The 24,855-nt window shown below is 51.3% G+C and overlaps 6 protein-coding genes across 6 annotated transcripts; 3 read left to right on the forward strand and 3 right to left on the reverse strand.

Annotated features, from left to right (window-relative positions):
- Positions 1-745: 745 nt before the first annotated feature.
- On the forward strand, positions 746-2,288 carry CDV56_107667 (putative alanine aminotransferase; the record flags this gene model as incomplete). Its single annotated transcript, XM_026761286.1, has 2 exons — positions 746-1,978; positions 2,034-2,288. 2 exons carry the CDS (start codon positions 746-748, stop codon positions 2,286-2,288), a joined length of 1,488 nt encoding a protein of 495 aa, XP_026616668.1.
- A 1,787-nt stretch (positions 2,289-4,075) lies between these two features.
- Positions 4,076-5,802, reverse strand: CDV56_107791 (uncharacterized protein; the record flags this gene model as incomplete). Its single annotated transcript, XM_026761410.1, has 3 exons — positions 4,076-5,433; positions 5,489-5,662; positions 5,727-5,802. 3 exons carry the CDS (start codon positions 5,800-5,802, stop codon positions 4,076-4,078), a joined length of 1,608 nt encoding a protein of 535 aa, XP_026616669.1.
- Positions 5,803-11,101: 5,299 nt separating this feature from the next.
- Positions 11,102-13,838, forward strand: CDV56_108030 (putative C6 finger domain protein; the record flags this gene model as incomplete). Its single annotated transcript, XM_026761649.1, has 6 exons — positions 11,102-11,509; positions 11,590-11,702; positions 11,763-12,022; positions 12,074-12,266; positions 12,323-12,912; positions 12,973-13,838. 6 exons carry the CDS (start codon positions 11,102-11,104, stop codon positions 13,836-13,838), a joined length of 2,430 nt encoding a protein of 809 aa, XP_026616670.1.
- Positions 13,839-14,284: 446 nt separating this feature from the next.
- On the reverse strand, positions 14,285-15,453 carry CDV56_108134 (uncharacterized protein; the record flags this gene model as incomplete). Its single annotated transcript, XM_026761753.1, has 2 exons — positions 14,285-15,099; positions 15,162-15,453. The coding sequence occupies 2 exons, from the start codon at positions 15,451-15,453 to the stop codon at positions 14,285-14,287; spliced, it is 1,107 nt and encodes a 368-aa protein (XP_026616671.1).
- Positions 15,454-17,319: 1,866 nt separating this feature from the next.
- On the forward strand, positions 17,320-19,446 carry CDV56_108222 (putative chromatin remodeling complex subunit (Rsc9); the record flags this gene model as incomplete). Its single annotated transcript, XM_026761841.1, has 2 exons — positions 17,320-17,521; positions 17,591-19,446. 2 exons carry the CDS (start codon positions 17,320-17,322, stop codon positions 19,444-19,446), a joined length of 2,058 nt encoding a protein of 685 aa, XP_026616672.1.
- A 464-nt stretch (positions 19,447-19,910) lies between these two features.
- Positions 19,911-22,267, reverse strand: CDV56_108293 (uncharacterized protein; the record flags this gene model as incomplete). Its single annotated transcript, XM_026761912.1, has 3 exons — positions 19,911-21,131; positions 21,191-21,679; positions 21,749-22,267. The coding sequence occupies 3 exons, from the start codon at positions 22,265-22,267 to the stop codon at positions 19,911-19,913; spliced, it is 2,229 nt and encodes a 742-aa protein (XP_026616673.1).
- Positions 22,268-24,855: the final 2,588 nt, after the last annotated feature.

Genomic DNA, 24,855 nt, shown 5'->3' on the forward strand with positions numbered 1-24,855 from the left:
CTCCGATGGTAGGTAGCCGCGGAGGACGGGCGCTGAGTCAGCGAGCCAATGACGGCCGGACCTCACCGCCTTTTTTTTTTCCCGCAGTTTGGGGGTTTTTGGTCTCAGGCGGTCTTTTTGCTTTTTTCCTTTGCTTTCTACGGAGTACTCGGTGTCGCTGTCTGCAGAGGAAGAGCGTAAAGCGCTACTGTCAGGTCTTTCTTCGCATCCCACGCGTGGAGAAACAAAAGAGGAAAGACAAGAAGCGCATTATGACCTGGCAGCTTAGGATCGCATCCCACATGCGGGCGTCTCCGCTGGCCTTGGGACGTCCAGTTTCCCGGCCGAATCTTCGGTTGCTGCGTCGTCAGGCTTTCTGCTGGGCGGCAGGGCTACCCGCGGGGGTCTCCAAGACCTCTTCAGGTACGTTTCGTCTTCCATTCGGGAGACTCCCCTAGCTCCGTTTGGCCCCGATGGATCGTTCGATCAGCCAACCGCCATTGGATGTTCGTTCAATTTGAGGCAATAAAATGCGTGGATCAGTGCTCAATTGGCTCTTGTCATACGGCCACGTCCCTCCCCCTCATCTCGTGACAAATGGATCCCATTCTACCCACTTTCGAGTCACCGTTCGTGTCAGGTACATAATGGATGGTTCGATCCCGAGGGGCCGCGCTTGTATATAGTCTCATTCTAAGGGAGGGGACGTTTCTTATCAATTACCATAAAAACTGACCCGTAGTCTCGAACAAACACAGAACCCACCATGACCGTGACATATACCACCAAGCGGACCGCTTCTGATCTCGGCCCTCGTCGTCTACATGCCGACAACATCAATCCCAACGTCAAGGAAGCCAAGTATGCAGTCCGTGGTGAGCTCGCCGTCAAGGCGGAGGAGTACCGGGTGAGACTGGCCAAGGGAGACAAGTCCTTGCCCTTCGACAGTGTCATTTTTGCCAATATTGGCAACCCCCAGCAGCTGGATCAGAAACCCATCACCTTCTTCCGTCAAGTACTCAGTCTCCTCGAGAACCCCGCATTACTGGAGAAACCGGAGGCCCTGCGTTCGTCTTTCGGCTACAACCAGGACGCCCTTGACCGGGCCAAGAAGCTCCTTGCGGACATTCAGAGCGTCGGTGCCTACAGTCACAGCCAGGGAGCACCATTGATCCGGGAGAGCGTGGCCAAATTTATCGAGGAACGTGACGGCTTCTCCGCCAACCCTCAAGACCTGTACCTCTGCGCTGGTGCCTCGTCCGGTGTCAGCACCCTTCTGAACGTCATCTGCCACGCCCCCCATGCTGGTGTCCTCGTGCCGATTCCCCAATATCCTCTGTACACCGCCACTCTATCCCTTCTGAATGCGCAGTGCGTCCCATACTACCTGGAGGAGGAGAGGGCCTGGGGTACCGACGTGGAGGCTATCCGGCAATCTCTGGCGCGCGCCAAGGCCGAGGGCACCGACGTTCGTGCCATCGTTGTCATCAACCCCGGTAACCCGACGGGTGCCTCGCTGAGCCCCGAGGACATCAAGAGCGTGCTTGACATCGCGGCGGCGGAGAAGCTGGTCGTCATCGCCGACGAGGTGTACCAAACCAACGTCTTCGTGGGTGAGTTCACCTCGTTCAAGAAGAGACTGCGCCAGCTCCAGCAGGAGGTGCCTGGCAAGTACGACCACGTCGAACTCGCTTCTCTGCACAGTGTGTCCAAGGGAATGGTGGGCGAATGCGGCCACCGAGGCGGTTACTTCGAGCTCGTCGGGTTCGACCCCTTGGTCGCGGCCCAGATCTACAAGTTTGTCAGCATCATGCTGTGCCCACCGGTCATTGGTCAATGTCTGGTCGAGCTCATGGTGAACCCACCCAAGAAGGGCGAGCCCAGTTACGAATTGTATGAGAAGGAGTACAACGGCATTCGCGATGGCCTACACAAGCGTGCCCTCGCCCTCTACGAAGCCTTCAAGCAGATGGAGGGCGTTGAATGCCAGGAGCCTCAGGTACGTTACCCTCTCTTCCGACTCTTTCCCTGAAACTTTCTCTAACACCATGCAGGGCGCCATGTACCTCTTCCCCAGCATCACCATGCCCCCCAAGGCCATCGAGGCTGCCGCTGCCGAAGGCCGGCAACCCGACGAATTCTACTGCCTGCGGCTCCTCGACGCAACGGGCGTCTGCGTGGTCCCCGGCTCCGGTTTCGGCCAGAAGGAGAACACCCTCCACTTCCGCACGACCTTCCTTGCCCCCGGCACGGACTGGGTTGAGCGGATCGTCAAGTTCCACGCCGAGTTCATGGCCAAGTATCAATAGCCGTTCTGCATTTTGCATTTGCATCCGACCTTGTCTCATTGGACGGTTACGAATCTCTTTTCTTTTTCTGAGTGATAATATAGGAAGACATGCTGTGCATAACCGGAGGCATGTGATGGATACCCTGGAAATCAAAATGATATAGAAGGCAGAGTATGTATAGCCGCGCTATTGTCATGTACTATTCTGTAGACATGGAATGTCATTACCCAACGATACCTTGACTGTCACGTATCCTCGCTTAGCTTCCGTGCAAGTGAATTAAGCCAACCATACCCACGCGACGAGACTAGATGCCACACTCAATGCTCAAACTCAAACAAGTGCAACCCGCCGAAAGAGCCCCAGCAGAACGGTGCACCCACACTCGCAAGCACAGAGGATTATTCCCAACAGGCAGTAGCCAGGTCATCTGAGCTAAGAACTGCTTACGCAACAGCGCAGCACATACCACGGCAATCACGGCACCAAGGCCTGAGCCCTGCTCACCTTACATATGTAGGCAACAAGGGATGCAGTCGCGGCCTGCATCCCCGTGATCCCAGGCATGCGCCATTGTCCTACCTGGGGAATGTACCACGAGGTATGTGTCCATGTCCACGCCCACGCCCACACCCACGCCCACGGACACGGCGATGGTGATGGTGATGCAGTACACACCGACGAAGCCAAGCTGCAACAAGCCTTTACGTAAAGCTTGTCGGCCTCCCTTGCAGGTACCACGTATCACCAGGTGAAATGGTGAATGCCGATCAAGCCTGAGCGCGGTGCAGTGAGCGCCCTCTCAAGGGATGGGACGAAGAGGACTCCGTCAATACCGACGCAAAGGCCACTGCACCAAGCAGTCGAGTCCAGTCGACCGTCGGTAGGCAAATACACAGGTGGGTGTGACAGTGCGGGAGCAGCTGAGCTGAACATTGAGGCAATGACGCATCATCCAGACCTGGAGGGGCATTCCATTCGTAGATGCGCATGCGAGCCTGCGTGTACCATCCCTGCCGCATGAGACTGTATGAACCTCGTCACCGAATGCTCAGAGAACTCAACCTCGAATCTGCGTGACCAGCTTGCTGATTACATCATTAACAGTCGCAGGTCGACGAAGACTTGTCGATCCCATCGGCCGCTGGATTGGTAGGTGAATAATACTCCAAATGCACACCGCCACTTGTGCTACATACGTATCAGATCGACAGACTACAGGCTGTATGTAGGTACTGTATATGTCTGGCTGAGCTCAGGCGATGAGCCGATCCGCCAATAAAGAAAGCGCATACAGTCACGGTACGCGGTATGCAAATGCACTCGGGGCAATCAAATCTCTATTGTGCATAATCAAGATCTTTGAACTGCATGGAACCACCAAACACAGGCGGAGCAGGATATCTATCTAGATGCAATGACACGAAATAACAAGCCCACGATGGCTGGGAGCATCAGGACTGCCTGGCCCGTACACGAGTACCAAGTCAAACCATTGCCGACTCAGTGGTCTCGGGGATATACAGAGCCAGCGACTGCACAGAAAAAAAAATCACGGGAATCTTGATATAGATCTGGAATGCTAGGGTAGCGTCAGACGATTCGGAGCTGCGCTAATGGAACAAAATGAATGTTAAAAACAGTCAGGAAATGATCATCATCTCTCATCAAGGTCATGAGGGCGTAGGTGTCGTCACTCAGACGGTGTGGAGGTGGTGGAGGAGGAGAAGGTAGCCGTAACTAGACCAAAGGAAACTGGAAAGACAGCCCCCAAATCCCGGAACAGACGACGTAAACTGGTACTTTTACACCCAGGGTGGGGTATAAAAGTTGCCATTACTGTCATCCATGGACGGAGCGGCGGGATCAAACATAGCAGTGGGCCACAGGGTATCCGTAGGAGACGTCGTCATCGGCAGGCTCGTGGTCGAATTGGCCATCGGCTTGAACGTCTCTGCATCGGTCATCGGGACAAACGTGTTTTGCGCAGGGAGGGGCTTAGGCTCCATGCCCATACTGGACTGTAGCTGGTGTTCCAAGGCGGCAGTCGACTCATTGGCGGACTTGAGGAACTCGTCGATGTCAATCGCCTCGAGATTGTTAGAAGACAACAGCTGAGCTTGCGGCAGGCCAATGAACGAGGAGGCGGAGCTGATGCGGAACTGATCAAAATCCGAACCCTCGCTCGCACTGTGCATATCCTGCAGATCGCCACTAGTATTTCCAAGACCAGACAGGGGCCCGAAATCCTCAGCTTCGGAGATGTCACCTGACGAAGACGGGGCCGGGAAACCAGGCGCCATCGAATTGTAGTCGAAACTCGCGTAGGAAGGAGCTTGCGTGCTGGTCGCGGCGGGGACGTCTGATGAATACAGAGGGAAATTGGACCAATCGACCGGAGGCGCGCTGAAGGCAGCAGAATTCAGCGGCAGGTCGCTGTCGGGCGACGCGAAGAAAGGCTCCTTGTAGGGATCTTGAAAGGCCATGCAGGTCACAGGGGATGTCGTCGTCGTTGGGAATGAGGGGAACGAGGAGACATCGAGAGGCGGCATGCTAGTCACGACCGGATCAAGCGAATTCAACGGGAGCTGACCCAGGGGTGCTGGTATCGACTCCGCTGCGCCGCTGTTGGACTGATCCATAGACGGCTGGGCTTGAGGGAAGAAGGACGACAAGTCGAGCGGAGGAACGGTCGTGGTGATATCTTCCGTAGCGGCAGTAGGGGCATGATCAGGCGATCCATGTTCGGAATTGACAAGATGATGCTGTTGCGAACCGTTGGACTGAGTCTCGGACTGCGCCTGGCTGGCAAAGGCCTTCTCCAGAAAGGTTGGCTCAGTTAAAGGCAGGAATTCAACGGATCGGCGGGGGACATCGGACGTAGTGTGGATTGTATGTGAGCGCGGAATCGTATAGGGCAGACCACACTTGTGCGCCATGTCATTGTGCTTGTGAGCCGGCTTGTGGTGACCATCGCGGAAGATAGTGAGCGTGCTTTCCGACTTGGTCGAAGTCAACTGGGGCTTCTTGGGGGGCTCGGACGGGGCTGCAGGCGGATGCGGAGGCAGACAGGTCTCCGGAACAGTATCTAGGTGGGGTTCCTTCTTCAGCGCGCAGGTACAGCGCTGACCATGAGTGCAGCCACATTTTGGACGGGAGTCCTCTGTAAAATCTTAATCAGAAATACTGAACCAATGCGCCATCGCCAACATGCTCACGCTTGAGATCCCGTTTGTCAACGGCATGGGGATCTGAATCATTTTTGTGGCTATTCTTCTTCTTATCACCACACTCGCACTTTGTGTGGGTTGTCCGTGACTTGCGTAGGCCGCGACAGTGGGCGCATTGAGAGACTGGACGGCCTTTTTTGTTGATGTGGGTCAAGGGGCGGTCTATATTGGTATGTCAGTCACCGTGATCGGCAATGTTCTTTTGTGCAAGGAATGTGTCACTTACCACTATGGTGACAGCTGCTGACTCGGTGACCCCGGACGCAAGCTTCACAAGCCCACTTCTCGCCATCAATGAGCATCGCGGTTTACTGGGTCGAAAACATGCGACGATTCGCGACGAGTGACAATTTGAACTTGAAGAGGTATTGGGCGCGGGTGGTAGGAAAAGAGAGAGCAGGGTCTCTCGAGTCCCACTAGATTTTTTTTCTTTTTGTCTCTTTTTTTTGCGAATTTAAAGCGAGGATATAAAAACCGAACAGGAAGCCCTGTCGGGACGAATCGAAAGAGCCGTCAAGGCGAGATTCGAGGGGTGTGTGTGCGGTCCGTCGAGGCGATCGGACCGACAAAGAACCAAGGGCAACTCCAACAAAGCAAGGGTATCTTCCAACTGAATTTTCCCAATGCACCTGAGCAAATGTCACAGAAACGCCGTTCCACCTGAATAAGGGTCGAGTCGCAACTGAGGGTATAATTTTGTCGAGGTCGAATTGAAGCGAGAGGGAGGTAGGGAGATAGGTAGATGAGCGAAATCGGGGTTATTCTTGGCGGAGTGCAGTGTCGTTCAAACTGTAGCACCCAGGAACCAGGAACCGGAAGAAACCACCGAGAGGAACGCAAAAAATCAATTGAGAAGGGAGGTGAGGAGAAAGGGGGGCCAAAGCCTACGCACCGTTTGGCGCCGGCCGTGAGACAGGACACCAAATACCGGCTGTGGCGGCCAAAATAAAGGGAGAAAAGCGATCGATGATGGGCAGGATTGCGATATAACCCTGTGGGAGAGAAAGAGAGAAGAGAAGAAGAAGAGGAAGGGGAAGGGGAGAGGAGGGGAGGACCGGGATGAAGTACTTTACTCCGTAGTGTTAGTGTTGGGGCCTCCGAGGGGGCACACAGATAGAGAGAGGCAGTGGTGAGTGGACTCGCAGCAGATTGGAACCAGGTATTATTATTTTACAGTTACCGCACCATACGCACAGGTAGGTAAGGTAAGATCAGGTACAAGGCTGCAACAAGAGGCGATGTCGACCACTGACAATATGCTGGAAATTGCGTGGTTGGCTGCTGTGGCCAACCGGATGTATGGTAATTTTGGAAACTGTAACCCACCTTACTGTATTACATAATGAAACACACAAGACTCCAACGAACGGCTGGTCCCGAGGAAATACCACGCTAGGCCCGTTTGGTACGGACTAGCAAAGTACGTCGACTAACACAAAAGGGGAACAAAATTCTATTGCAACACGTTGTCAAGCCTAGTTTAGTCTACATTCCATCATCGTCCAAGACCACGATGTTGACAAGGAGAAGGCAACGATGAAGAATCCTCAGGACGATTCGAGGAATGTATCAGTTCTTGGTGACCATCCTCGCATGTCTAGACATGGTGGGAGCAAGAAAAATTGGAATGCTTCGTGGTCTGGTCCACCAGCCATAATACTTGGAGCGGATGGATCCATGGATGACACTGTGCAGGAGCATCAATCATTTTGCCCTTATGAATGGCATTTTCATCGCACATTTTGTGGTAATAATGTGTGGCCGCTATGAATTGTCTGGTTCATCACTTTCTGGTGAGAAAATCTTGTCCTGCGTCTGACATTATAGTCCTCAACTCCTAATTTTCCCCTCATCCGCCTTGTCAAGTCTCTTCTGGTGATTCAGCACAAGACCATCCCCACGCACTCCGTAAATCGACGTATAATTGCTTTTGCCGGATCTGGATAAGATCATAGTAAATTGAACTTGAACAGGTGTCAACGGCGCATCGTGTGGTACGGGGAATCCCACTGTCGTCAATTGTCATACATCTATAGAATCTAGCTGGGTACAACATGTTCGGGTTTTATGACACCCTCGTATGTAGGTAAAGCCGCATGTAACACTCTATTGTATATTCCAGTGACTTGGAAGGATATACATGGATGTAAGGTTCACAGGTTCCTTTCGAATGTGTAGTGACATCTTGAGATTTTCGACTTAAAAATCTGTTCATTATCGGACACTGCGCAGGCCACAGCCTACGACTGTCCTCGCTCCCATTGTCTCCAGTCCTCCACGTTCTTGGCCTTTTGATTAGTGTCTGACCTGATAGCCTAGTTTACGTGATATATCCATAGGGTTCAGCAAGGGTGGATAATCGAACAAATATGGAGATATTGGAGTCCAGCCAAACTTTGTGTGCTGGTCGATGGATCCCATTACGAAATCCTGGGGCAGCAACCCGCCAGATCTCCAGACTGACCAGGCGCCAGTGTACAGAGAGGATTTTATGGGTTGAAATTTGCAGATAAAATTCAACAAAACACTTCAAAACGTCAGTAATAATATCACCACGGATAGTCCACCGTCATGGAAAAAAGAGCGCCATGGTCGAGCGCAGGAATCTGTTCAATCCTCCAGTCTGTCAAATTACATATCCGACCTTTCGCCCAATAACACAAAGACTTAACCCGTGATTGCCACCCATTTTCTGGAAAACTCATGGTCATCTTCCATGCAGGCGGAACCATCAACCACAACCAACCAATTTCAACGAGTCCGTGGGCTGAGAAACGTGCGGCTGGACATGAATTCGCATTGGGCCATGGTCGACTCATTTCATTGTGCCAGTCTTTCCATTCATCGTCTCCTGCATCTTCATAGTCATATCTACGGAGTACTCAAGGTACCTACGGCGGCCCTATCATGCCTGCCCGGATGTGCATCAGACGCAGGACTACACTATCTACCGTTAATTGTGCGGTGATCTGTGGTACCCTACTTACTTACTCTCCAGGTCTGTACTGCAAGTTATTACTGTAAAATCGAACATGGCCTGCTTTGCTCACCTCCCAGCTGACCGTCCAGCTCGCAGCAAGGTCCGTCTTACCTCCGTAGGGCTGTTCCTACCCATCAACATAAAACTTCCACCCACTCTTATTGGCATGCAGGACTCCCGATCCGATCACCCACAACGCTGGCAAGGATCCCGTCTAATTCTCCTGGTTGGGGTACTACAAACTGCAGGATGGCGTCACAGCTTCTCCTTTGGGGCATTTGCAGCTTCTTGGATGACTATCTAGTACGTAGTAACAAGTTACCTGGATGTCCTCCGTAGTTCTATGCACTCTGGGGCGGCCGGTCATGTGGCGGGGCCCTGATCTGCAAAGCGCTGATGGATTTCTTCTCCGCCAATCATAGCCACCCGGCAAGGGTAAAACCGGGTCTTTCGGCGCTCGTCCTCGTTAACCGGCGAACAGACGGCGGCCAAGTAGTTAGGAGCTGGTACGGAGTACCCATTCTGGTCTTTACAAGGCTTTGTTGGCTGGTGAACGACGTTTGGACTTCAAAGGGGTATGGCATTTGGAATAAATCAGGTACAGTGGTATCTACTACTATGTTCTTCCTAGGTATCGAGAAAATGATATCAGAACCCCGGGCCTGAGCGTCCAAGCGGCTCTATCGATGATCTGCATAAGGGAAGTACGTATATTATCTGTCCACTGAGAAGATTCGATCTTCGATGTCATCCGAAAATGAAAACATCTGTTGAGACTTGCACCTGTGAGACAGATGACTGTGACAGTGGAAACTGAGGAGATTGGGGGACCGAGGAGTCAGGGACGTCTTTTGACAACGCTGAGTGATCCCCAGAAGGCCCACCCAACTCACTCACTATAGCGTACAGTCGCACTATGCTAACCTAAGTGTTAACCAGTTGACCCGTTCATGGACGAGAGGGAAAATATCTTCTTACTCAGCCTGATACGTCACAGGATTTCTTGGCCGGCAGATATTGATGACATTGCAGCAACCTAGGATACTACGCCTTGTTTGGATCATGCTAAACTGTTCTGATGCCAACATTTCTCGATTCAATTCCTTTTGAAATGGCCAGCGTGTCTTCGTCATCGTTGAAGTGATTGAAATGATAGCGAGCCTTGCGGCCCGCTAAGTGCGGCCTATTGAGCGCCGGTTTCGCTCCATCGACGAACCATGCTCGCCGTGGAGGATGGACGTGGAGAAGTGTGTGAAACGGTGTCTACTAGCCCATAACTACAGTAGTAGCTGTGTTTGATCACGAAAGTCTCGGATTAGACTGAAACCTTCTTGTTGCCATGACGGAAGGTTACCGAGCCCTGGAGAATGACAAGAAGACACCTGGTTGTAGTATATGGTGAAGGGATAGTTACACTGAAGACGCCTGGATATGACTGTGAGAGACTGATATGCACCTTTCTACAGACTGCAATGAGTCTACAAAGATATTGACAAAGGGTTCGCCACATACCAGCAACGTTAACCATCACCCTCAATGCTAATCTGCCGAGTTCACAAAGAAAAAGACAGCTTCACCGTAGACGCCGCTTGAGTAAGGTATCAACGAGTCCTGCATTATACATCAAGCCATAGCACTGTCACTAAAGCTTCTGGCAGAGATTTTCATGTTGTTTGGCAAATCCGCCTATACGCTGAGCAAGCTTCGAACTATCTGCAGAATCTCATGAGCTGTAAGGCGCTGTTCGCTGGCACGAAATACTCTGCAACATCTGATCGAGGCATTTCAGGTCCAGTTGGTAGGGTTAATCTCTCTCGTACCTCGTTCTCCATGGGGTAGAGGCGTGGAGAGAGCTCTGGATGATCGACCAGATCGAAAAGACACATTGGCCAAAGCCAATGTTGGTGTCGGCGAGAGAATTTGCTGAGACAACAATTTCTCTCTGCACAAAGAAAGGATAGAATCTTATGCTAAGAATGTAAGAAGAAGGCCACAGAATAAGCTGTGAGCATTACTTTTATATTGTTCTGCGTTGTGGTGACTCGGTCATCTGAACAAGGGGCGAGCAGTGTGTTTGCACGACAATCGCCTCATATATCAAGATAGACGCCATCAGATTTGAGCAGCGCTGGAGGGATTCCTAAGGCTCCGGAGCCACACCTTTTCCACAAAGATGCCATTTCCCACTCGTAGAATCATCTCCATTTCGTCTTCGTCCACTCGAGATGTTGATTTAGTAGAGTCTGGGCCGGTGGGAAATAGTATTAATCCGCTCGCTGGACGCAGAAACAAAAAGCCGGACCCCCGCGTTGGCGCGATCATCCCGAAGGTATGAAACTATATCATCAATCCCACATGCGATCTCAAGCCCAATTTGTTCCTGTCTTTCGCAACTTTGTCGCGCAATCATGCCTTGCTGTGCCTTGCTCACAGCGCCGAGGGCACACGGCGCTAGCCCCTTCAAAATGCCTCTCCGCCCAGGCAGTTTTAGCCTGTAAAACCTTGCCTGCTGTCACTCGCGTCCTTCCGTCCTCCAACTACCTCCTTCCGTCATCACCCCGGAGCCTCGCTCCACCATCAATACCCACCTTTTACGCGTGAATCTTTACCTCTGACACGCAATGAACTCCCGCGAGCATTCTGATATGCCTCCGGCTACATCCTACCCCTCTCCCAACGCGGCGCAGATGGCACAGGGCACCATGCCGTACTACGGGAATCGCCAGTTGACCGCCGACGAACTCTTATCCGCCGAGCTCTCCCGCGAGACTTCCGGACAAGGCCTGGCAGACGGTTCGAGTAACGGCGTGCATCACGGCCAATCGATGGTTCTGGGCTCGTCGAATCCCGGTGGCACTGATATGGGACGCCCTTCATCGCCGGACCAACATCAACAACATATGCTACAGTTCACTCCCAGTCAGCAGGTGGGCGTCGATCCGAATCATGATCTGAGTTATGGGGATCAGAGCGCTAGAAGGAAGAGGTCGAAGATTTCTCGGGCCTGCGATGAGTGTAGGCGCAAGAAGGTAGGGATCCTATACCTGCTTTGTTTTTTTGCGCGCGACGCCACGGTATCGTTCAAAGGACTTACATGATGATTCACTAGGTCCGCTGCGACGCAAGCTCTGAATCCGGTGTCGAGACCTGCTCGAATTGTCGTCGACTTGGCGTCGCGTGTCAATTCAGTCGTGTGCCCATGAAACGCGGTCCTAGCAAAGGGTGAGAAGCGCCATTCGCTACTCAGAGTGTTGGAACCAAGTTGCTGACATGCGTCATCAGTTATATCAAAGAACTTGCGGAGCGTCTACACACTCTCGAAAGTCAGATGCAGCCTGCTATGGTGCACCCGGACATGCCGTACCAGGCCATGAATGAGGTGTCGCCTCCCCGACCCTACCAGGATTTCTCCCCACCAATGGATGCCGGCCCTATTGGTCGGAAGAGGACGTATTCTGTGTTCGAAGGACTACCGAGTGGACTACCCAGCACATCTTATTCTCAGCCTCAATTCAATCCCAGGGGTTCGCAGAATGTATTCGGTTCGTCTCCTTTACCTTCGTAAGTTGATGTCACCTGACTGACTTTGACAGACGCTGGCGAGACATCGACAGATCCAATGAACCCGTCGGTCATGGGCAATACCGCACCCAAACCGGGAAATCTGTTTTGGTCCCCTGGAAACGAGCATGAGCTTTCACATGGCCTTGACATACCTGATGTGTCTAAGCACGGAATCGAAGAGGACATGACTCCTTTGGATGTCGATGAAGGTGCTCTCAATGCGTATGTTTCTTTCAGAACGTCCTATCCTTTTGCAGTATGATAGCTGACTGAGGCAGTTACTATGCTAAAATCCACACCATCTTCCCCATCCTGCCGCATTCGAAGGACCGTCTACTAGAAATTCTTCATCAATGCAGCCGCGAGGTCCAGGAGGTGTTCCTGTATGGTTTGTACACTGTGACGCGCACGAACCTGGACCGTGTGCTAAGCACCTTTGAGAGAGTGACCTCGTTTGATAATGCGCAGGATCTTCTCTTATATTACACTCGGCAGCCGGCCTTGGTTCGTCCAACTGCCGTCAATTTGGTTTGGCTTCAGACTACGCTGCTCATGATACTGGACTGTGACTCGCGTGGTCCCGAGAACCTTGTCCTTAAAGATGCGGTGCCTAAACATTCTTTGATCCAGTCCGCCACCAAACTCGGTTCTGATATGGCGAAGAGTCTCGGTCAACTGAAGGCTAAACGGACCTCAGATGCCGACGTTGATTCAGATGCAAACCTAGTGAGGCGCAGCTGGGTATCTCTAGCTATATTGACCCGGTGGTATGCCATTAGTGTAGCCGATCCGAGCGTCTTGGTGAACCAGGAGATAGGTGGTCGGGAAGATGAACGCGTTCTTGGATCCGTCCCAACAGGAATTGGTTGTATGTTTGACTTTCGTCTTGTAATAACTGTGCATGTCTGCTAACACCAATTGTGCTTAGCTTACTCTTCGTTCCTGGTCGAAATGACCACTCTTGCCGCCCTCGAGCACAATGTCTGCCAGACGAATACTGGACTGGGTCGCATGGTCGGTGCGAATTTGGTTGCTTCTCTTGAACGTCTGGGGGAAGTTGAGGACCTCCGGAAGCCCAATGATGTAGCCGAAGAAGCACCATCGTACGGGTTCCCCGAAAGCCTGCAAAACCAACTCTACTGGACTGTCCGGCTGCTCATCAAACGGCATATCTTTGTTTACAGCCCTTATGAAATCATCTATTGCGCGGTTGAGGTCATCAATGAGTTGCATAAAGCGACTATGGAGTCGCGCCCTACGACGCCTTTTGATCTCCACAGCCTCGCATTAGCCTCCATGACCCTGCTCGAAGCCACCGTTCTACCGGAATATGCAAACGAGTGCTGGGACACACTTAGAAAGGTTGAAGAGATCCTCGACCACCGCGCGAAGGCGTCCGCCGAAGCTACAGAGTTCGAAAATATCTACGCCACACCTGGCTGGGACTCGAAGATTCGCATATTCATAGACTGGAGACGTTCGCGAGCTCAGGAACCCCAGCATCCGGATGTTGGTGTGAACAAAACTAGCTCTACAGTGCCCCCAGTCATGGGTCCGAACGAGCAGCGCTCCCTTCAACATCTGGCCGATCTCGCCGTCGGCGCCGAGGGCTCTGTGGCTGCCAACGCGTCTTCGCCGCCACCCATGGCCTCGACCGAGAACAACGTCAACACGACATCGCCCCATCTGGCGTCTGCGCACCAGACAAGCCGCATGGTTGTCGACTTCACTCTTCTCACAAAGGAGGGTTATCTCAATGTTTTTTCGGGGCTGGTGTACCGTCGATCTCGCTGAGGTCGGAAGACGTCCTCGGCAATGCCACTTGTATTGACTATTATCGATCGGCTTTTTTTTTCTCTAATCTCATCTCATATACTGTATCTGCGTACGCTTAGCCTGATCTATACCTTGTCTGCGTGAAAAAAAAGCTTCATCGCTGTTTCAGTTTGCTACTGCTGTTCTTTGTTCGACTCACTACACTTTGTACTTTTATTATCGAATAGTTAGATTGGATAACTTCGCTCAGAACAAAAGTTGTCTTTTTACACACGTGCCCATGGCTAGGATGACGGTATAACAAATGTTTCTCTGATAAGGTGATACATGTCTGATTATCTCACATGTCATATAATAGGATAGTCTCAACATCCTTGTCTTCAATCTCTAGCCTCCGCATGTAAGAATAGGTATATAATGAGGAGCAGATGGAGTCAATCACGATGAACGAAGAGAACCTGACATCAACTCCCAAACGCAATCCGCCTCCATATACCCTCTACATCCTGACAAAGTTTAATAAACCCATCATTCTCGATATTTTGACAGATCCAGTTCTCCAGTCGTGCCGTGCGCTCGTGTGTAGGCGCAGAAAGATACGAGGAGAGGTCGGCCGGGGTAGGGTCGTGTTGTTGGCCGCGCTGGTGCACTGTATTATCATTGCTTTCAAACATGGGTTGCTGTCCGTGTATGCGGACTGTGGGGTGTTGTTGCTCCGTGCTCAGTTGCTGAGCCCCGGGTATGGTGGCGGGTAGCGCGAGGGAGCTTATAGACTGGATGGGTTGAGTAGGCGGCTCCTCAATCAGGGTCAGCGGTGGGATGGAAGTGGTTGAACGATGCAGCGGACCCGGTGTCGTATTCTGAGCGGCTTTTCTCCTTGGAGTTGGCTTTTTTGGGGCCCGACTCGAGGGTGGTGGTGCTGCGGCGTCGCTTTCGGTGTTTGTAGGGATCTGGTCACCTGCGCCGTGCGTTTGAGACGTGGTGGAGGGTTCCTTTGCTGTTGTGCGGGATCTTTTCGCTGGCGGCTTTGAGAAGGGTAACTCCCTTTTTGGCGGGAGGAGTTGGTTCAGCGTCCTGATGTCGTGGCGGGCTGCTGTGGTGGACGGCTTGGGAGTAGCACTTGGGGCGTCGGCTGTAGTCTCCTCCTCGATGTGTAGTTGTATGGTTCCTTGGGGTTGTCTAGCTTCCAGTTCGGTATAAGTGGTGGTCGATCTTGTTTTATTTGGATCTGGAGCTGTTGTTGGAGCCGTACCAGCCGAAGATGGAGGCAATGAAGATGCTGATAGAGAACTTGTGTTAGCAAGAGTTTGTTAAGTCGTGTGGCGTGAGTTGCAAGGCTACCGGCCGTGATGCTAGATGCACTTCCTGATGCAGAAGCGGATGATACTACTGGGAACACGGCTGCGCTCGCGCTGGAGGTGAAGGGTTCTCTAATGCCTAGGTTAGACGGTACTGAGCCGGAATGCCATTGTGATGATGTCGGTCTTCGAGCGAGCTGCGACGAGCCAACATTCGACTCTGAGAATGGACACCTGATATCGCTCAGAATTGCCAGAGCTGTATAGAACTCGCGATCCGAGGAGAACTTTAGCTGAAACCGGCGGATCTTGACTGCAGTGAGAGGAGATCCCATACGGTGAGGGGCGTGTAACTTACGAATCCGTTGCCTGTTGGATATTTCACCGCGAGACAAGGCAACTTGACGACCACGGCGAAGATGGGCCTGGGATGGCTGCTTTGTCCTGATATGTGATGACTAGAACATTCTCGGATGAAGTGCCCAAGATCAACTTCTTCCTGCAATTGTTAAGTCATTGTACGGGTTCATTAGTGCTAGCCTCTCAACGGACTTTCAAGGTTGGGGCCAATACCAGGATATTCTGATCCTGAAGCACTTTCAGAAAGATTGGGCTTTGAGCCGAGGTTTGAGTTGACGATATACTCCCTGACACCTTGTAGAAACAACATGCAATGTCTCCATTGCCGAAAATATGGCTCCAGTTCAACGGACCATTATGATGAGTGGCGGTTGTGGTATGAGAGAACTTTGCTAGGGACAACCGAGCCAGCTGGGTAGATTCATGAATTCTTTGAGATAAATGATACATTAGAATGTTCTTCGTCTCAAACTTAGGAGTAGAGGGATAATGCGGATCCGGTCTAGTTATACTGGGTCGCAGGTCAAATGTTCTACGATAGAAGAACAGCAGAGTGTGCAGTGCGTGGTATGTGACTTGCTAGGGAGTCAACTAGATGGCCTCAGGCAGTCATACCCAAATTCTTCTCATCGGTGCTGATTCTATGATTATCGCATGCTTGAGTCTTCCTGTCCATTTCTGACATTTAATATTCCTTTGTTTCGATGTGGACAATCCATGATCTCATCAGTTGGCACATTACAAAAGAGCGCCAGAGTGATGAGGGAATGTATTCAAGCAGTCACAGCATGAATGCTGGCAGTCGCAATCTGAGTTCCCATCTCGATATTGAAGTTGAGGTTCGAACGGCTCCAAGTACGGAAAGAGTCTCATGCCTGAGGCACCAACAACCCTTCCTCAATCCTCATCCAAACATAACAAACATAACAAACATAACAAACATAACAAACATAACAAACATAACAAACATGACATGCCAACCCCAAGCGGAACAACAGATATTCCGGACACGCGCCTGAGGCCACAGCGATGCGCGGACTTTTTGCCTGGGATGCCAGGACCGGGGATCGCAGGATCAACTTGCTCTACAGAGCCTGAAGGACCGCAATCAAGACATTGATGCTTGATTTGGGTTTGCCCTTGTCGCGAATTAATTTCTCTACTGCAGAAAGAAAATCGCATTTCCTTCCTTCAGATCTGTCCTTTCGAAGCTTCGTTGTTTTCACAACTGTAGTCGCATTCATCGATTGGCCTCTGATAGCTCTAAATCGCGGCCGATCTCCCTTCGCGGGGTGACAGTCAATCAAGATTCGCAAAACATTTCACCTGGTCTGTGAAAGCAATCAGCCTGTATTCGTATCGCTCGTTCAACCTGCCTCATCTCATCCTCTCCTTTTCGAACACGCCTGAACGAGTAACTCGACTCCCTCAGCAAAATCTACGCCCGCGCGTCTCAAAACAGGACTCTTCTTCCAACGAAGCGAAACTGGTCTCATCGCGTTATAAGGACATATTCTGGAGTTAATTCAGCGTGGTCAAGTCCAGCCAACGCGGCTTAGTTCGTCCTAGTAGCGAAGGGAGCGATTCCAGGAAGCATTGGAATCAGGACTCACCTCAAGATGTCTAACAATACACCGCGCTCGTCCTTACGAGGCAAGTTTCTCATCCCTTGAAAGATGGTTTCCCGACTTAGATTGGCTGACTGACTTAAAGAGGGCTTGCGTCAAGCTCCAAAAGCCAATCAACCTTTCATCCCAGACACTGCACCCGTTAGACGCTCACACGTCAATGCGCACCACTCACCGCAGCCAGCCGCAGCACATACACATTCCACCACATCAATGCTGTCGAATACTCCACAAGGCGTGCCCGAGAATTGGGAAGGGAGGGACCAAAGACAAATTCCAATGTCCACGCGGGAGGTTGCAACGCCCGGGAACAGACCTGGCCTTTTTGCGACCCTGCACGATCGAGGGAAGGTGGCTAAGCAACCAGATTTCTATGATCCTTACTTTCCCCTCAAATATCTCGAGGTACCCAAATGTACGTGAACTGTGCCGTCAAATTACTACCGCCTGCTTGTTGAGAGCTATTACTGACATTGCCATGCAGCCGACCATATTTATAAAAGAGCCCACTACGGCTTACAATCGGGAATTCCCGATGAGGTGGACTTTGCATTATACCACCTTGTTCAGATTTCGAATCAGCGATGGGATAAATTCAAGTTTGAAGGGTTCCCTTTGCTTGCAGAAAACCTCATGGAAAAGGCCCTGGATATTTCCCTGGTCACAACTGGAGTGAAGTGGGAGCTTCAGTATGATTTTCGGCAACCCACGGATCGCGTCAACGTGTTGAACTCACTACATGGTACACGAGATCTCTTGGAGAGGATCAAACAAATACCAGTTACGTTGCCGGAAGACACCCTCGAGACGTACGAATTCAATCACCGCCTCCGCAATATTAAAGAGGCAACCTTGGTCCTGCGGAACATGGTGCTTCTGAAAGAGAATGCTTACTATGTGTCACGATACGCGAAAGGCCTGCTCCGGGATTTTCTCGTCATTATGATCAACATGCCCGATCAGCCTCGTCTCAACGAGATCAAGAACGACGCTTTGGACATTGCAGAGGAGGTCACCAAGTTTATGAAGACCGATCCCGAGGATCCACTTTGGATCTCACTTCTCAATTGTCTTGAGTCTCCAGATCGCGCTCACGTGGTCCGCGCACTATGGGCTCTCACTCATTTCTCCACTGAATTAGACGAGCCAGAGGCGAACCGGGCAATGGACCGGATACCAAAGGAGACTTTGCAGCAGCTCTACTTTCACACTCTTCTCGACTTGGACAAAGATGTTCTGAGTGGTGCACTGGACTTCTGGTACCAGTATACACTTTCATCCGAGAACGTTGAGACTTTGATTGAGGTCTTCAACTTGCCTACCATCTTCGTCCCCCGTATGGTCGCATTGCTAACGCACGAAGGCCGACCAAGCAAGAAGGAAACTGTGTTGCAAGAAGAAAAGGTTGCTCCCCCGCCGTCGGATATCCCTCGTGTGCCGCCTGAGCTCATGAAAGACCTGATGGAGCTTTCGGAGCCTGAACGCAGCTCGCGTTGGCTCCGGTGCTGCTTTGTTGAGGACCCCGAGTGTGAGATTACCCAAATCGCATTGTGGCAGGCGTACCAGAGCAGATTTGCAGACCCTCGTCTTCCTGGTGGCGGTGTTCTTCCTGCGGCCGAATTTATCAAAAATGTCAGTACCACTTTCACGAACGCGCAGGCTCAAGTGATCAATGGTCCTGGTGCAGCGACAAAATTCATCATCAAAGGCATTCGGCCCTTGGAGACCGCCTATACCTTCCAGGGCTTTCCCTATATTTACTGCAAATGGGCGGACAATTCGAAACCAACCAAGACTTGTCATCGCGCTTTCAAGTCCCCGGCAGAACTTCGCCATCATGTCTTCACGGAACACATGAACCTCAAGCCTACTGAAACACCGGGCCACTACAACCTGGAGAAAGCCGAGTCGCCCGTTCATACCTGTCTTTGGGACAACTGCACGAAATTCCGGTCTTCTGGCCCGAGTGCAAATACTGCAATGGTCGCCGGGCACGTTTCCGCACATTTGCCCGAGGAACGTGCCCCGGATGCGGAGCCACCGACATCCAAACGGGCGGTGCTCCAAGAGCGCATCGTCCGCAAATGGTACTACCTGGACACTCCAGTCAATGAGCGGGGCGAGCCGTTCGGAATCGCTTATAAGGCTGCGTTAGTATTGCGCAACCTTGCACGAAACCTACCTACGGGCATTTCACCACAGTATAATGGGCTTTCGTGGAAGAAAGCCGTCTTCCTCAGCCATCGTCCGAAGATCGTCGAAGCATGGGACCGTAACCGCTCATTGCGTAAGGAACTTACCGAGTTGATCATGGTAATAGAAAAAGAGGATTATTACTGAAGTCTGGGCGAGAAGAACGAAATGAATGATGGATTATCCTTCCCCTCAAATGACGGCCGTTCAGTTCGTTTTCCTTCAAACTCCCTAATCCCCCCGTCCTTACTCTTCTGCATGGCTATTGATGTACAAATAATACCCTTTTTCTTCGCATTATTTCTTTCGATAATCCTGACGTGTGTGAAATTACTGCCTCTTCTTTCTTTTTCATTCTGAGGATCACCTCACCTCAATCAAAACCGTGGTTGTTTTGCTCCTACCGTTCGGTCTTCGACCTTGGTGAGGGTCCTGAGAGAACCACAAGGCGTCTGGGTTTCGGGGTAGGGATCTACTGGGTGATGCACGGTTTCCTTGAACGATGTACTATAGGTAGATCGCGCCAGAAAGTTTGATTCTGATTTGCTAGGTGGTTCAATGATTTCGAGTCACTTATCAAATTTATCCGAGGGTTGGAGCTCTCATCATTTTCATCCCATGAAGCCGCTTCTGGGTATCAGCGAGAAATCGACGGTGTCATGTAGATCTCCGATGAAGTTTTCGTAGTGCAACCATGACGCCTCACGGGTACTCTCCAACATTGGATCACCGTACTCCATTGCATCCCAAACGTTGGGCCACGGGCTGATTCCGGCAACTGTCTCGGGTAAGGAGGAGGCAACTACATCCGTACTGAGAGAACCGGTGTGGCCTAAGACCGGGGCAACAGCTGGCAGGGCATCGAGTGGCGGTAGAGCAGGGGACGGTAATGTGACCGACGCAGGCACAGAGCTAGGATGATCAGGCCTGGACTGGGTATCTACCAGCTCGTTCCTCCTGGCTTGAGCGCGGGCCATGATTTTCTCAATGGGTTTCCAGAGCAATTCCTTCCTGGAGTCTGCGACGAGGTCACGCAGACGCTGAAAGGCCTGCTCAACGGGCGGCCAGTACTTCTCCATCACCACTTGATCCTCGCAGACGCAGAGCTCGGCGATGGCGACGGCGAGTCCGTGCCAGGGAACGAAGAAATGCTCGATCCAGCGCCAGGGGGCGGACCTGGGGTCGTTGACGAGCTGTTGTGATTTTGTTAGGACGGTCACAGCGAGCTTGAGGAGACCGTCTCCTCGAATGCGGGGTGGGATGAAGCTTGTGTTTCGTTGAAGGGGGCGCAAAGAGACTAATTGTAAGGAGGCATTGGTGCATTCTTCAACTTGTCTGGCGACCCAGTGGAAGGGAATCTTATCTGGTCGGGAGTTTCGGAGGAGTTTCGTCGCTGTTTGTTGGAAATCGACGACGACCTGTTGGCGGATGTTCATGGACTTGACTGCGGGCTCGGTGAAGTCAGAGAAGCTGAGTGACCGTGCCACAGATTGTGCTTTGAGGATCATGATGGTAAAGGTTGTGTCGGTAAAGTCCTCGGATTCCTTGATCGGATAGTCCATGTCCAATGCGATGTCGCTGTCGTTGACATTGGAAAGTGGGTGCGAATCAAACCAGCTTGCTTGCATGATCGGTTCAGAGGCACGGTCCATGGCGGTTTCTACGTCGAGAAAGCCAATGCCATGCCACAAACGTCTTCGCATTTCTCTCTCAAATGGGCGGATGGGGAACGGTGGTTCAGGCAAATGGAGTGACAGTGCTTGGGCAACGCGAACGGCCAGACCCAGAAGAGTCCATACCCGTCGACTCTGGTCTCGAGATCGAGACGACATCTGATCCCTGAATTAGCAGATAGTTTCGCGGTCAGATGTGGTTTCTGCTAGACCCATACCAAGGAAAGAACAAAGGCTTGCAGGACAGTCAGGTCATTGGTCATGACATAGTCGACCTTTGCCAGAGCTGAATCTAGCTCCGCACGAAGCCTCGCAACAAGTGGTTCCTTTCTGACTGTTAAAATCTGCATGCATTCTTGCTCACTCAGCGCGCAGGCAGCAGCATAATAGACGGCGAAGGCGAGCGCTTCGGGTGCTGGGTGCCCCGATTCATAGTCTAGATAGGGTTTGTTCCCCAGCAGAAAGGTGCTCAGCGAAGGACGATGGAGGATCTTGAAGAAAGGATCAACCCGCTGGAAATATAAATGAAACAGAGTCTGTTGGATAGAACCTGAGCCCCTGGGCGGGTCTTGACCAGGCAATGGAAAACTGGAAGTAATGTCATGACTATCGAGCCCAACATCGAGCTGGCGACTATCGCCATTCTCAGGTGGAAGACGTCGGACATTGTTCAGATTACTGGCTAAAGTCCCATCTGTATCGCCTGTCTACCCAGTCGGTTATTTATTGCCCATAGCTCATGTTGGGTACGCCAAGTTGTTGACCTGATAACTTACTTGATTCATAACATTAGCCCAAAAGGGACTTGCGGAGAATGGAAGAGGCCTCGACGGCTTCCTATAGGCATCCACCACCGCGGTATTCTTCTCCAAGTGATCTGCGGGAGGAGCCCAAACGCGCGGAGATTCTGCCCGATTGAGGACTACAGAGTCAGAAGAGATGGAAGCAGACGAGGATACTCTTTCGGCGACACCGCGATCATGCTTCTCGGTCAAATCTAGAACCAGTTGCTCCAGTCGAGATATTCGCTTCGTCAAGTTATGTTCAGATTCGACTTCAGGAGAATGCTCGCATGCTCGCTTCCCAGACCGACCCCGTGGTAGACGTGCCCGTTCTACAGGGACGCATGCAATACCGGAGCGGCAGCAGTTGGAGCAGGGGACACGCTTATCACACTTTTTCTTGCGGTGATGACATGATTCGCAACTCAAACGAGCCTTGTGCTTGGACGAGCCGGATTGAGATTGAGAAGGACCTGCATCCGTATGAATCCGTCTGTGACGATCTGCCATCATCGCCAACGGATGGCTCTCATCAACAGGTCAGTTTCTTTACTGGGCTTATCAATTGCGATCATCACATCTGCTCGTGAAGACACCCCGCACTATGCTATTGATGAATACTCATCCTATAGTAAAGCCACAAGGTCTCTGCTCTGTGGATTATCTCCGTCATTGTCTGAGGCATCGGGTGCTTGGCGAAAACCTAGGCATCACTGCTGCCTGAGGCACAAACTGCTTGCCTAAGCTTCGTTGCCTGATTTCTTGGACATATCCTGCGGCACGAACTTCATTGTCGTATTCGGACAGAAACCGAGAGCGGACGTATCTTTCTGATAAAAACATAACCTGAGATACTCATGCAAACAACTGGCCCGGTTTGAGAGGTCGGAAGTTATGTCGATCGGGGTATATGGAGCATAGTTCGCTCCCATGATGGCCCAAGCATGAAGCAACATGGGCTAAATTCGCCGATATAGCCTGATGTAGGGATCGGCGTGGCTGTTGTCGTGTTATGTGCCCCCTTTTCATGATGCGACGCTCATTCGGAATTCAATGATAATCAGATGGAGAGAAGAGCAAATTAATCAATAGTCTTTGAAGTAAATGGTGCTACTGATGCCTCAGGTATTCTTTTCGCTTGCCCAAAAGAGTGTCTCAACCTATTTCTCGAATGGGTAAGCGCAACATCTCGTGACCTGCTGAGACTGTGGGAGTCCCCCTAATCTCCATTCAGAGCTGTTTAGGTTCTCTCTTGTGCTCATGTTCTCTTCAAAGTCGACGCCAGTCATCTAATAGTTGTCACTTTTTTCAGACTTATTCTACAAGAACAACGCCATTCTCTTACATACTATCCTTCGACAGTCAACAGTTCGTCCCCAGCGCAACTCAAAACGTGCATAGTCGTGGAGTCGTGGACCCGCCATGGAGGCGTCAAAGCTAGGCCTGACAAGTGCTTCCTTTTTGCGTTAACCTCCTCCGAGCTAAAGCCTAAAGACTAAAGATCAAGGGCTTAAGACGCCACTCGCCAAATCGCCAGACTGAATGGTGGATCGGTGGATACAGGCTAGTACTATCTCATTCTCACGCTATTGATTGCAGTTGGCGGCAGAAAATTTGCCCCTCTCAAATGAGTACCTTAGCAATGGTGCCTGACAAGTTCAAGGCGGTCATCATCAGAGTTATCGAGAATTCGAATACACTGCAGTTTCCTCATGGTTGCACTATTGATTGCGCCATTGCATCCCAGGAAGTCATGCCTGGACTAGCCCCTGGCCACAAGCAACAGGCTTGGCTATACGGAGTTGCATGACGAAGATGGAATAGCTTGAACCAGGGAATTGGACACGCTAGACAAGTCGTGCATATGATCGGCATGATCGCGCAAAAATTCAAGTCATTGCGCCGGGACACCACCACTTGGGACTTGTGTCCCAGACGAATGTAAGGATTGCACCGAGCTTTTGTCCTGAAGATGAACTAGAAGTTGATGGAAGAGAGAGAATGCTCACATCAAGAATTGGCCATCTATTTGTCTTGTTCCGGACGTTCGATTGTTTGACAGACGGGTCGAAGGTGACATGAGGAGTCCTGCGTACCCAGAAGCCAAGCTATTGGCTCGCTAAACTGACTGTCATGCCGATTGAGCCGTGGTTCACCACAGACCAACCCCAATGTCACCGTCACTGACATTTGATAAACTTGGCGGCTGTTTTCCTTCGATGGTGGGGGTGTCTCCTGGATTTTCTTCGAAGCAGGCCATGCATGGCCCATGGAAGCATGAGACTTCAGTGCTTCACAAAGTCAACGTCAAACTATTGAGATATAGATACTCCGGGAGTCCCGGCGTTATAATAACGCCTTTATCCGGAAATGGTTACCGCACTGTGTAAGTTTGATAAAGATGGTCCCTGGAACATACGGATACATGCCGTGTATGATCCTGTGGGTTCACTTTCCGTTCTGAACCATGTTTCTACCCTCCTGGAGTCCTGGCAACCTCTTAATTCAAAAGAGGCAAGGAACAGTCCGCACATTCCACCAGCACTAATTTAGCACTGATGATCTGGTGCCATCATTCCTTCTTTGGCCTGCGTAATCCCCGATTTGGGAACGGCAAGTCTGGGTTGCTGTACCATCCGACTCGAATGAACTAACTATACTTTCCAGGCGCCAGTGTCCTAACTCTTAAGAGGCCGAGCCTGACTTCACGGACGTTCCGGAGACCTGGAAACCTAAAACGCCAAGTAGCAACTGCAGTATCGAGTCCTCTATGAACCAATGACTGAAAGACGATTTGCCGATCCTTGTTCCAAGTCTACACGTGGATTTCAGACTCCATCCTAAGGCGTCCGGTCCCTGGCACAAATGCTCAACACTAACAGACACCCCGTACTATTAGATAATTCCCATGAGACTACGGCTTAACTGTCTACTTGCAGGCCGAGAGCATCAGATGATGTACATGAAGCTATGAACCTTAAGACGCTAGCCAATGGAGCCCTGGAGGATATTCCTGAATCCTGTAACTGAGGTCTGAGCGTCAGTAGTCCAATCCGCATTTCGCCACGGTTCATGATATGATTGATTACTGGTGGGCGCTG

Source organism: Aspergillus thermomutatus (assembly GCF_002237265.1).
Source record: "Aspergillus thermomutatus strain HMR AF 39 chromosome Unknown NODE_37, whole genome shotgun sequence".
Classification (NCBI taxonomy): domain Eukaryota; kingdom Fungi; phylum Ascomycota; class Eurotiomycetes; order Eurotiales; family Aspergillaceae; genus Aspergillus; species Aspergillus thermomutatus.